Source organism: Exophiala spinifera (genome assembly GCF_000836115.1).
Source record: "Exophiala spinifera strain CBS 89968 unplaced genomic scaffold supercont1.6, whole genome shotgun sequence".
NCBI classification, from domain to species: Eukaryota; Fungi; Ascomycota; class Eurotiomycetes; order Chaetothyriales; family Herpotrichiellaceae; genus Exophiala; species Exophiala spinifera.
The window spans coordinates 617,819-629,965 of record NW_015622518.1 but is presented as its reverse complement, the minus strand read 5'-3'; the positions used below and the strand labels follow the sequence as shown (position 1 = coordinate 629,965).

The 12,147-nt window shown below is 52.2% G+C and overlaps 6 protein-coding genes across 6 annotated transcripts; 3 read left to right on the top strand and 3 right to left on the bottom strand.

Annotated features, from left to right (window-relative positions):
• Positions 1-354: 354 nt before the first annotated feature.
• PV08_08146 (uncharacterized protein) lies at positions 355-1,701 on the bottom strand (the record flags this gene model as incomplete). Its single annotated transcript, XM_016382472.1, has 1 exon — positions 355-1,701. The coding sequence occupies one exon, from the start codon at positions 1,699-1,701 to the stop codon at positions 355-357; it is 1,347 nt and encodes a 448-aa protein (XP_016233175.1).
• Positions 1,702-2,729: 1,028 nt separating this feature from the next.
• Positions 2,730-4,502, top strand: PV08_08145 (uncharacterized protein; the record flags this gene model as incomplete). Its single annotated transcript, XM_016382471.1, has 1 exon — positions 2,730-4,502. The coding sequence occupies one exon, from the start codon at positions 2,730-2,732 to the stop codon at positions 4,500-4,502; it is 1,773 nt and encodes a 590-aa protein (XP_016233174.1).
• Positions 4,503-4,593: 91 nt separating this feature from the next.
• On the bottom strand, positions 4,594-6,424 carry PV08_08144 (uncharacterized protein; the record flags this gene model as incomplete). Its single annotated transcript, XM_016382470.1, has 4 exons — positions 4,594-4,727; positions 4,785-4,919; positions 4,974-5,738; positions 5,788-6,424. 4 exons carry the CDS (start codon positions 6,422-6,424, stop codon positions 4,594-4,596), a joined length of 1,671 nt encoding a protein of 556 aa, XP_016233173.1.
• A 565-nt stretch (positions 6,425-6,989) lies between these two features.
• PV08_08143 (uncharacterized protein) lies at positions 6,990-7,793 on the top strand (the record flags this gene model as incomplete). The annotated part of the gene is made up of 1 exon (XM_016382469.1): positions 6,990-7,793. The coding sequence occupies one exon, from the start codon at positions 6,990-6,992 to the stop codon at positions 7,791-7,793; it is 804 nt and encodes a 267-aa protein (XP_016233172.1).
• Positions 7,794-8,853: 1,060 nt separating this feature from the next.
• Positions 8,854-9,765, top strand: PV08_08142 (uncharacterized protein; the record flags this gene model as incomplete). The annotated part of the gene is made up of 1 exon (XM_016382468.1): positions 8,854-9,765. The coding sequence occupies one exon, from the start codon at positions 8,854-8,856 to the stop codon at positions 9,763-9,765; it is 912 nt and encodes a 303-aa protein (XP_016233171.1).
• Positions 9,766-10,174: 409 nt separating this feature from the next.
• Positions 10,175-10,938, bottom strand: PV08_08141 (uncharacterized protein; the record flags this gene model as incomplete). The annotated part of the gene is made up of 4 exons (XM_016382467.1): positions 10,175-10,291; positions 10,346-10,759; positions 10,813-10,827; positions 10,882-10,938. The coding sequence occupies 4 exons, from the start codon at positions 10,936-10,938 to the stop codon at positions 10,175-10,177; spliced, it is 603 nt and encodes a 200-aa protein (XP_016233170.1).
• Between the last annotated feature and the right edge of the window lie 1,209 nt (positions 10,939-12,147).

Here is a 12,147-nt window from a genome sequence, read left to right as displayed (position 1 = left end):
CGACGATACACGGTGGTAATTCAACAGCGGAATCTTGGTCCCCGAGGCTTAGTATGATTATTTCAGACCCCCTTTTGTCCTGGTACCACAGCGCTACGGTAGTGCCATTCACGGCAGGCGTGCTTCTTCTTTGATTGAAGCGGAGTTCATTGGGGAAGATTGTGGACAGAGTGAGGTTCTCAAGGGTTCAAAGGCTTCTGCATCAGGCTCAAGAGAGGCAGGGCGAAGAGAGCAGACAAATAGGAAGAGCGGGACAAGAGCACGGTGTGAATGCTTCGTTCAGGTTCAACGAAATTTGAGTCTAGGGACACGTATCTCCAGTACTATACAGCAACGCTAATTCAGCGACCAATCTCATACTTCTTCCTTTGCATCTTTACTCTCTTCATTTTCCTGATCTTTGTTCACACTTCTGATCTTGTACCACGGCCTTCCGCTCTCTTTACCTTTTCGCTTCCGCTCTCGCACAATCTCCTGCTCGTACTGTTGTACGCACGGCGCAAAGAAGATGGTGCCAGCGATAGCACTTTTGCATGTCACCGTCGCCACCACCAGCCACAGCAAGACCACAGCGATCGAGAAGATTGTGCCGAGGACCTTGAAGAAGAGACTCGGAATCTCCTTCGCGAGAGTACATGTCGAGACGGCGAAGACGCCGATGGGGAAGGTGAACCCCCACCAGCCCATGTTGAAGGGGAACTTGCTCCGCGTGATGCTGGCCAGGGCGAAGAACAGCCACACACATCCGTAGCCCCAGATGACCAAGGCACAGACGATGCTGGCGCTGTAAATGACTCTGCCGCCCTCGGGGCCGCCGAGGTTTTCCGTCTTTGGAAACACGGCCGCGCACACCTTGCCAAGCTGCATCAGCCCGAAACTGCCTTGGCCCAGCGGCCCGAGCGGCAGGAAGACCGACACGATGACCTCCCTGGGTGGCAACCGGTGGATGGTCAAGCGGTGGAAGTACATGACCAGCACGACCATGGCGAGGGGGAACCCGGTGCCCCAGAGGACGTAGGACGTGACGATCGTCCAGACCTGGTGCTGCGGGTTCGGGAGGACCTCCGCGACGATGCCGCCCGAAGCAGCCGCCACGATGGTCGCCACGATCGGCAACAGCCACACCGCCGTCATTTTGGACAGTTCGCTCTCGTGGATGTGCATGATGACGAACGGAAGCCACATGCACGACGCGACGGAGATGACGACGTCGATCCACCACAGGGTCCATGCCAGTGTCGTCGCCCACTCCCCCCACGCGGGCACGCACACGAATACAATCATGTTGACGATCGTGGCGAGACCCATGGGGAACGTCCCCACGAAGAGGGACTGCACGGGGTGTCTGATCATGGCCATGAACAGGCCCGGGAACAGCGTGTAGCGAAGGACCGAGATGAAAAGGAAGGTGCAGAAAAGGGCGACGTTGAGACAGAAGACGACAACGGACAACCAGTAGAGCCAGTCGCCGTTGTAAGGGAGGTTGTGGAGCAAGATGGACGCGATCCCCGTACCCATGGTCGCCGCGAACCACGAGGGTGTGAAGTTCAGTACCACCCGTCTCCATCCGTGGCTGTTGACTGCTGAGAAGCTGGACTCGAGTTGGTCTTTCCCCGTCTGGACGACGCCATCTTGGCACTCGTGGTGGAAGGATCTCGTGCGAGATATCTGGCAGTTTGCGTAGGTCCCTGAGGGATCCATGGCTGACGGAGAGAGCGTCTCGCGCAAGGAGAGTGATGATGGAACTGCGATTATGAAGGGGAGGAGGAGGAGGATGTCTTCTTCGCTTGCTGAGAGATTTCTTCCAATGTCCCTGATCTATATTTGTAGTTCCTTGGAAGTGGACCAAGCGTCCAATACTCGGGTAAAGGTTCTGGCCAATCACTCAACTTGGTGGAATATTATACCTGCGATCTTGGGACTAGATGAAGTGCGGTTCTGAATGAGAGGAGTCGGCGTCGTTATCAGATTTACATCTTCTGGACAAAGAAGGCGCAGCCACATCTTGACTCGTTGCTTATTATATCTTGCTGAGGCAAATAAAGATCCAGATGCGTCAATAATATCAATTACGAGCACAAAGTTCTTCGCCCGCTCTTCCGGGGTTGCAGCCGGGCCAGACGAGGCTGCGGTGGAGTTCGACCGACCAATGGTGTCGAAGCACACCTTGACAAGGCTGTACGGACAAATCAGTGGTGATGATGGTGATTGTCGCCGATCGGATCGCAATGTATGGCTGAATCTTCCACAAGAAATGCAGACTCCGGGGCCCTTGAGACTATTAAAACACCAGTATTACCTTTGGCTCCCAATAGAATTCTTCCTGCGCACGTCGCTGTCAGCTTCTCTCGATGATGGTCCCCGAGTCGCCGACAAGGCTGTCGCCGAAATGCCCCGCACTCCGAACTTCCGCCCCTGAGAGGCGCATTGCAACGTCCACGGGCCTCATAAGCGAGTCACTGCCCGCTTGTTCGTGTATCCGATCACCAAGAACTCCGACGTGAAATGCACACACTGACTTCCGCACAGCACAGAAAGACCTAACGATAGTCCAAGTACCAACCGTCATCGCAAGCGACTGTGCGCTTCTCGCGGATGATTACCTAGCCAAACAATGCCATTGCCGGGAAATCCACCTCAACTTCACGCAAGCTTCTTTCCCAGAAATGGTGGACCTTAAGGTCGAGGTACATTATTGACCTTCGTTGTTGGCTCTCTCCCTCTCCACCATGTCAACGTTCAGCTGGCGATGTGGGCCATGTATATCGAAGGCTTACTCATCGCCGCTGACGTCGACATGCAGTTGGAGAATCTGTAGCGCGAAAGTGACCTCACTTGTCCCGTTCCGGCCAGTCAGCACGACCAGTCGCAGACCACAAGAGCATCACCGGAGATCAATATGGAAGTACGTTGGCGCTGCCGTGCTAGCTAGTGCGACCGTAGCCGGTTCCGTGTTTGAGTGGAAGGACGCGCACGCCGAGGCCAGTCCCAACATTGCTCACCTTCAGAAACGGTATATTCGCCTAGGCGAAGTCGAGCGACACGGAAGAAACTCGGACAGGAAATGGGTTACGAAAGGGAGCCGAGTGTTCGATATCACAGAGTGGATCGAGGCTCATCCTGGGGGACCCGTCATTCTACAAGCCGTTGGCGGATCCATTGACAGATACTGGGACATATTCTCCATCCATAAAAAGCAGGATGTCTACGATATCCTCGAACAGTACTGCATTGGCGAGGTTGACCCCAGAGACCTGGTAGATGGCAAAGTCCCGGAGGACAAGATCGAAGATCCATTTCAGTCGGATCCAGCAAGAGATCCGCGTCTGTTGCGACACACAGACAAGCCATGTAATGCGGAAACTCCGTCCCAAGAGATCGCCGAGTCATTCATCACCCCCAATAGATTATTTTTCGTCCGCAACCACTTCTGGGTCCCGAAAATTGATGAGGGAAAGCACGTGTTACACGTTGAGTTACCCGATGGTACAGAAAAGGCGTACAGTGTTGCAGAGCTCAAGTCGAATTTCAAGCCCTTCAGCATTACAGCAACACTGCAGTGCACGGGCAATCGTCGAAAACACATGTCGGAGAATGCTAAACCTGCCAGTGGCCTACCATGGGATGTTGGGGCCATATCAAATTCATTATGGACAGGTGTGCGCCTAAGGGACGTCCTCGCAGACGCAGGCTACTCTCTCGACCGGGATATCGGCGACGACGATGTCCGACATGTCCACCTCGTCGGTGCTGAAGCGTACTCTGGCTCTATACCCATATCAAAAGCAGTGGATCCTCACGGCGATGTTATGCTTGCCTATGAGATGGGAGGCCAACCGCTGCCACGCGATCATGGATATCCACTCAGAGCACTCATTCCCGGCCATACGGCAGCAAGAAGTGTGAAATGGCTTGAGAGAGTTGTTCTTTCTGAAGAGGAAAGTCAATCTCAGTGGCAGCAGAGAGACTATAAATGTTTCGGCCCAAATCAGGCCTCAATGGACGTTGATTGGTCATCGGCTCCGGCCATCCAAGAAACTCCCGTTCAAGGTGCAATCACTGCAGTGAGTGTCTTGTCAAGAGATAGTCGAAAGGGTCGAGCGGATTTAACTAAGTATGGCATCGAAGAGGATGCGATCAGAGTCGAAGGATATGCATTCAGCGGAGGAGGTCGAGAAATCGTCCGGGTCGACATAAGTGCTGACGATGGAAAGACCTGGAGCCAGGCGGAGCTCCGTTCAGACGAAACCCAGGGCCATAAAAGTTGGTCCTGGAAAAGGTGGGAATGGGTTATTCCAAAGGCTACCGCTGGGCGCGTGTTTGTTGTCAAAGCAGTCGATGACAGCTACAACTCCCAACCAGAATCATATGACGCGCAATGGAACTTTCGAGGCAACCTGACCAATGCCTGGCACAGGGTTGCTCTCTCTGAAGACGACCAGAACGCGGATGCAAGCCCAAAGCAATCGTGGTTTTGGCGTATGCTGCGAAAGCTTTCCTAGAGTTGTTGTGCCTCGTTCATAGCGGAATAAACTGGCTTTCGCGTAAGGTGTCCATAATCCCCGGTAGAATATTGTAACGCATTTATCCTCTTCACCCAAAGAACACTGACGCCTGAGTTTGAGCTTGGAGGATCATCTCCACGAGCCTCAGAGCTTTTTCCTCTTCCGTTCTCCTGCACATCAATTGTAGCCCTACAGGGCACCCATGGAATGCATTGGCATTATCTGCGAAAAGTTCTTCAGCAACAACATTTGTACCTGGATCTCGGATGCGGAACTTACAAGACTGATGCACAGCCTCATCCTCTTGGCTGAGTGAAGCGAACGAATCTTTGCCCGGATCTAATGACATATCAACGAATCCAACGGGGAATGTTACAGCTGTAAAATCCAGAACATTCACAATGGCACTATAGCCTAAATCACGATTAGCATACGGGAGCGCATTTATGTAGATCAGCTAGCACCGACCAAAATAAGTCAAGGAGTTTTCAAAGCAAGCCGCATCAGCGCAAACAGGCATGATAACTCCATCCACAGGGATTTTGCTGGTAGTGAGTTTCGAGGTCGACTTCCAATATGTTTGATACCCGGCCTGGTATTTTTCTTGTGCCTCTAGAAGAGCCAGATACTCCGGCAATGGCAGTGGTATAGGAGGTCGATTGTCATACCAGTCCTTGAGTCGGGGCACTGGGGGTTCTCCACTCGCCTTGATGTGCTCTCGTGTCGCCTGCGCACCATCGGCCCCAATTATTCTGAAATATCTCTCCACGGCAGGCGCATGCATTGGAGGCTTCCAGTCAATGACCTGGTATCCAGTACTCCTCAGAATATGTATTAGATTTCTCAACGCACGGCGAACGGGCGGCTGGGGCTGGATGTTCTCGTCAAATTCGAGGACTGCAAAGACCGGGCGTCTTGTACCCAGCTCCGAGACTTTGAATTGTCTCCAAGGCATGTCGAGATAGCCAGGATCTTCCTGAAGGTTGGGGAGACCCAAAGTGAGCTTGGCCAATAGCTGAAGCAAGGCAAAATCCCACGAGATCATAGCGATAGTAGAGTTTCGTGTAGGCAGACTAGTCCGGGCAGCAGCCACGCCATACATTGGTAATCGACCGGAAGAAACTTTGAGACTGTAGAGGCCATTGAAAACAGCTGGAATACGTGTAGAGCCCGCAAATTCTGTTCCCCATCCTATCGGCGATCCCTTCAGTGCGAGTAAAGCACCTTCCCCTACTAAAGTAAGCCCACAGACTGATATGATTTCTCTTCCGGGAATGCCTACCTCCTGCAGCTCCGCCACTTGACAACATCCGGTTGTACGGGTTATGCGTGCTACCGTGGATGTTGTTTGTTGTTTCCGCAAGCATCATGCTCTGGGGAGTGTTGGTTTTGCAAAATGGTATGGCGCCTAACGATCGCATGTGACGAACAATCAGGGACTCCGTCGCAGCTGTCTCAGTAGGTCCGAGCCATGAAACATAGCCTGCGGCTGTTTCCCTTCCGGTGATGCGAAAACGATCCATGAAACTTACAGGGAGCCCGTGAAGAGGCCCCTTCAAGGACCCTGTCTCGCGATAGTACTGATCGAGCTGCATTGCAGCACTGATAGCGGTATCGAAGAAAGCATCTGTGAGACAGTTGACAAGCTGATGTGCAATGGCTGCTCGATGGCAATAGGCGCGGACCACTGCTTCAGCGGACCAGATACCAGCATGAATGTGGACAAGTGTGTCCATCGGTGGCGTCTCAGTTATCGTGAGTTCCTCCTGTGAGAGATACCGACGGGGAATCTCCATAACATTGGAACAGTCTTTGACTGTGGGAACTTGTCCATTGGGTATCCGCCATGGCGATGGTATAGCGCTCAGAACACTTGCTCTTTTCGCCGCTGCCCGGCTCTCCCAAGAACCAGGAATCATAGTTATTCCCTCGCAAACAGCTTCTCCAGCGCTCAGATACAGCAAGATGGCGCTGATGATATCCGCGTTGTACGCTTGATCAGATGTTCTGGCAATACTGATGTGTCCTCAGCAGGAGCCATACTGCGAATAGTCGCGAACAAAACGCTGTCTAGAATCACCACAGACCTGACAAAGCCGACGTAAACGTTCCCAGCGGAACAAGGTAGTCACAAACAGCACAACCCCGTCGACCCAGTTGTTTATACCCAAGTGGGCGCGAAGGCTTGTCTTATCAAGTGGGCGCTGTCGGATGACTAAAGAGCTTGGTCGGCAAGGGCGCGGAGTTTGGCCATAAGGGAAGGCCGCTACTTAGAATTGATCTCGATCAACTCGCATCAGGCCAAAAATGATACCACATTCTTTATTCTGGATATGACGATAAGTTCGTTTCGAACCCCTGGAGGGCGCATTTCACTACCCAGAATACCATCTGTTCCGACCTAGGACTCCTCCGAGAGTCTTCGGACGGACTAGACATTCCGCATGCGCAAACCCGTGCACCAATACCAGGGCCGCCGCCGATATGTTCTTCATTGTACCGGACTGCAAAAATCCCAAAGGTGACCCTAGCTCAGCACCAGGCACATCCTCGTCCCCTTCTGAAGCACCTAAGCGACAGCGTACCTCTCCTGAAAGCGAAGAAGTAGCTGGCTACTACCCCAGGCGCAATCAAAAAGCGTGCGATCGGTGCCGACTGAAGAAGGCTCGTTGTTCGGGAGGGAAGATTTGTGAAAAGTGCAAGCGTGACGGGGTGATCTGCACCACAAACAGAGAGTCGAAACGAGATCCAACCACGAAACCGCCAAACGCAGAATATGTCCACTTGGTAGAATCGCAGCGGGATGCTTTGTTGAACGCGCTGAGAGCAATCTACGAAAAGGACGCTTCTAAAGACTCTACAATACTCTCAGACGTGTTGAAAGACCTTGGTATCGGGGTGGAAGATCTGAAGAGACTCCCTCGGCGAACAACTGCTCAAGACGCGCCCGTTGATTACGATGATATTGACCTCCACCGAAATGCTGCAGAAATACAGGCGTTATTGGCCGAATGGAATATTCCCATCACACAGTCAGAAACGTCTGCCAACTTTCCAACATCGCCTCAAAGATATTCAAATCAGTCAGGACAGCCGAAAAATAGTGTGCCATTGTCAATGTCTAACTCCTTGCAATACCTTGCTCCTGCGGCTTCGGCAAGCAGTATTGTTGAGGACTTGGACTCAATCACAATGCCAACGTCCGTCAATGACTTTGATGACTGGCTTGTGACAGATAAGTTCGAGGATGACTGGCCATCATCCGTCTCTGGTTATCCCAATGGATAAAGCTGAGTCATGCTTCGGACTGTACGCACATCACGGGGATACCTTTAAATCTTCTTTGTGGGGTCAGCGTCCCGTCAACATTGACTACCATATCTTATGCCCTGGGGACGACTTCCAGCTGATCACAGTGGTCCGTCGTGACTGGGTATGGGCCGTACAGGCCACGATGATCTACCTGAGCTCTTTCACAGTGGAAGTCGGGACAGACCCGTTCAAGACAGCTTTGTTTCTTCCCTGCACCCTTTGGGAACTCACCTTGGAAGTCAAGGGGGCGTTCAAAAATGAGCTCAGCGGCATGCACCAAGAGTCAAGAGTCAGACATGATATCTGAACCCAGAGATAGGCACCCGGGAAAAGGGCTGTTTTATCGGGACAGCGATACTCCAACCCTCAAGTATACAATCTATCGGCGAAGACAGCAAGCCGGAGCTTGTCCTCAGGTGCTACGCCCCGGCAAGATTCTGGTCCGACTGCCCAAGCAGGTCGTGGTTTTTCAGTCACGAGCGTCCATTCTGGTAGTAGAGACCCCGTCAGAAGTGCGTCCAGATTAAACCTTTGTGGGGGACGGAACTCATCTCTGCTCTGAGGAAGAAGTACGGCCAGGAGGCCTGGTCGGAAGTGGAGTTTGGAAGAACGTAGCGCATATTTGCGCGTTACAGAAAGTGTCCAATATTTCAAGCATCTTACCTCGATTTTGTCGGAGGGTCGCTATGTAGCAATTTAAGTACCCTGTTAAATGTCTTGGATCTAAGATCGTCGATACTCCACCGTTCATTCAGTCGTACGGCGGAGCATGTGTTTTCAAGTCCCCCCGCATTCCGAAATCCATAAAATAGTTTCGACGCAGTCAACCAGCAAACACCAGCCAGTCGATCAGCAAAACCAGACTGTGTCCTTTTAATGGGGAAGACATTGACATGAAATACTGTGGCTTCAATTTCCAGCCGCGAGAGACCCGACTCGTGAAAGCAAAAGAGTGAGGTTTTGGCCTCCTCGTGGCCAGCAGGAGTCCCTCTCTCTCGCACATACACTCTCGCGACTCGATCGCCAAACCACCATCATGTCTTCCGACGTCGCGAGCACTGGCGATGGCATAGGCACAAGCGCAGTCAAGGGGGTCTCCACAGTACCTGCGACGAGCAGTGCGGCCTCTACCAAACCGTTCGATGTATCCAGTGCTCTTGCGGCGCTCAGACACGAGAAGAAGAACGACAACCTGCACAGCCTTCCTCCGAACTACACCGTCCAACGCCGGCCGCTGAACCATGCGCCCGTGACCAACATCCACGCCGGCGCTTCCGTGCCCAAGGTCGTCTACGTGTCACAGCGCACACCGCTCATGTCGGCGATCAAGCGCGTCAAGAAGATACTCTCACTCATCGAGAAGCGCGCGATGCAGGCCGCGGGCGTGACCATGGGGGCCAAGGACCGAAGACACAGGCTCAAGACCGCGAACGACGTCATCGTGACGAACAAGGAGGAGGTGCTGGTCAAGGCCAGTGGGCGGGCCATGGGCCAGGCGCTCAAGGTGGGCGACTGGTTCAAGAACAAGGAGCAGGAATATCTGTGCGATGTCGAGGTGCGGACGGGGAGTGCGAGCGTCGTGGACGATATTGTTGAGGTTCCAGCAGACGACAATGACAGCGACGAAGACGACGATCACGAAGGGGAAGAGCCTACCAAGGACGAAACGACCATCGTGTACGGCGAGACGACGTTGGAGATCATGGGAGCAGGTGAAACGAGCTCGGCAGAGCGCACCAGGTCTAGTGGTGCTTCTGCTTCTGGGCAGACGAAGGAATCTGACTCCGGTGTCATCGACGTGCAGAGTCAAGAGAAGAAGAATAAGCCTGCCAGAAGGAAAAAGACGAAGAAGAAGCGGAAGAGGCCGGTTTACGAGGCAGACGAGGTGCCAGAAGCGCGCTTGAGGTGGATCAAGACGGTCGAGGTCGCCATCAAGCTCCAAGGCTGATGATGTCCGGCTCCTTGATCAGTGACTGCACCAGCGTCTCTCTGCAGAAGCTGCCCTCGACGATGAATCGAGACTGTTATTAGAGTTTAGCGTTTTTCCATGATTAAATATGATTGAGGGCCTCTTCTTCCAGAGTTGACAGAGACTGTCAGACTACATGTCCTTCCACTCGTCTTTCAAGGCCTACATCTCATAAACAGACCTTTCTGAGATCTCATGATCTCTCTAATGGTCAAGATGTCCCCAATTACTCATCGCTTTTGCTTCGAATATTGTGGATTGTCATAATCTGTCCAGCATGGATTCATGCTCGACTCGAAATCTTCAGCAAACGCTGACAATGTAAATCTCCCTGTTCGATTGTCTGGTAGACGAGTCGATTACCGCGTGGATGATGAGCGGCGGTGCTTCATACATCGGTCGCCGCTGGTTTTCGGAAAGACACCTTCTCCACTGCGACGTTCTCGTTTCCATGCTCATCCGTTCTGAGCTGGTAAACGTACAATACTAGGACATCACCTTGGATCTATTGCGAGTCAGCCGAAACCGCAATCACGAACGCTGGTCCTTGAGTACATACGTCCATCAAGCAAAAGCTAGGCGTCGTTTCTTCGTCAATTGCTTGCCAGCTTGTGCTGAAAGCTCCTGTGGCACTGCCCGGGTTGACGAAGAACTTCCCTTCTAGCTCATAGGCTTCGAATTTGTGAGTCCCTCCCCAGAGCAGTATATCAACGTCCATCTGTCTTGCGGCGATCAACAGCGCATCCGCATCTCCTTGGGGAATAATGGTATGTCCATGAGTAAAGCCTATTCGGAGGCTACCATGCTGTACAACTTTTGAAAGGGCTAAATTCGAGGTTTCGGTATCGTAGTCACCCTTGACGATGTGTAGATCTGGTGCGATTTGTCTTAGGAAGTCATATGTTTCCTTGTCGTTAAGGTTGCCTAGGCATATAACTTGCCCGATCTTGCCGGGTGTGAGAAGCTTGCGGAACTAGGATAAAGAGCGTCAGACATGGCCCATAGCGTATATATGATGAAACCAACCTTTGCTGGGATTTCCTGGTTCTCTGGTTAGCATGCGTCTTGGAAGTCTTAGTCGCAGCATGGGCTCACCGGTGCTCTATCGGGAATAAACAGGTCACCAATGACCAAGACCAACCGCGAGGCCATGCCTCCTCACGCTGATGAATCAACTAACACTGCAAACGCATGTTTCCGTGCGCAACAGCACGATCAGGGTCTAAAGGAGAGATAATGCGGTACGTTGAACCTGGTCGAGGCTGGAGTGGAGGGTTGCGGCATGCGCAAGTCAATAGATGATGGCCCCGATAGGCAGGTAATCCGAGGGGCGGCACTGGTTACGGCTGGGAGGCTTCTGCCGGGCATCATCCTGTCCTGCCTGTTGTTATTTCTGCAGCTCACTAGCACCACAAACAGAAGTATGTCACCACAGGTTGTACGGTATATGTCTAAGGCATTCTTCTGGTATGATCTCAACAGTCCAGAAGCTTGCAGCGCTTCCTTCTGGCCTCCTTGCGGACTAGAATGTCCAATTTCGTCTTACAGCTTATCGCCCCCAGAAGACAAGCCAGATATCGGACGTTTGATCCTACGGGGTATTTCGATGCCATTCTTTGTATCGCTTCGTGAGATAACATCGTTCCTGAATCTATCTAACCATTGTACACCAATGAAGGAAACCCCTCACAGCGGCTGGACAGCTTTCCCGGAGACAGTCGGTAAAAGCCGTTGATGGCCAACTCCTTGGACACTCCAGTCTTCTGGAGCTGTGAACAGCTCTCAAATGCAGTCATGCGATCCAGAATAGTCTCTTCGTACAGGGACACGATTTCAGTGAAAAATCTATTGTGTTCTGGCAATGCAGCAAAGCCCCTTCACAATGAATCAAGCTTTCCATTGTTTCTTCCTTGACAGGCGCCAACTCGGCGTTGGATTCCTCAACAGTGTATTCCAAGGACGCCTAGGAACGTCTCCCGAAACTTTGGCTTATGAAAGGGACGAGCCATTGCCGGCAAATTCATGCGGGGGCAAAAGAGCAGTATGAAATCTGCTGGTTGCAGCCTATCAATCACAGACGGCCCTTCTTCACGAATCCCAGGGTGATAAATGATACACAGCGGGTGCAATCACAGCAAACAACATTGCAAAAACGACTACCTGCCATCGATTCTATGGATGATGTCCGTAAGCGGAATCTGAACATTTGAGAGCCGCCAATGGCATATCGATAAGCCAGGTCTTTGTATCTGTGCATACCTAGGTATGCCCATGTTCACCGACGAGGTACAACGGGATCGAGGAAATTGTCAACACTAGATCTCGTGCAAACTTGCAGTCATGTTATTGACTGCTCAACGC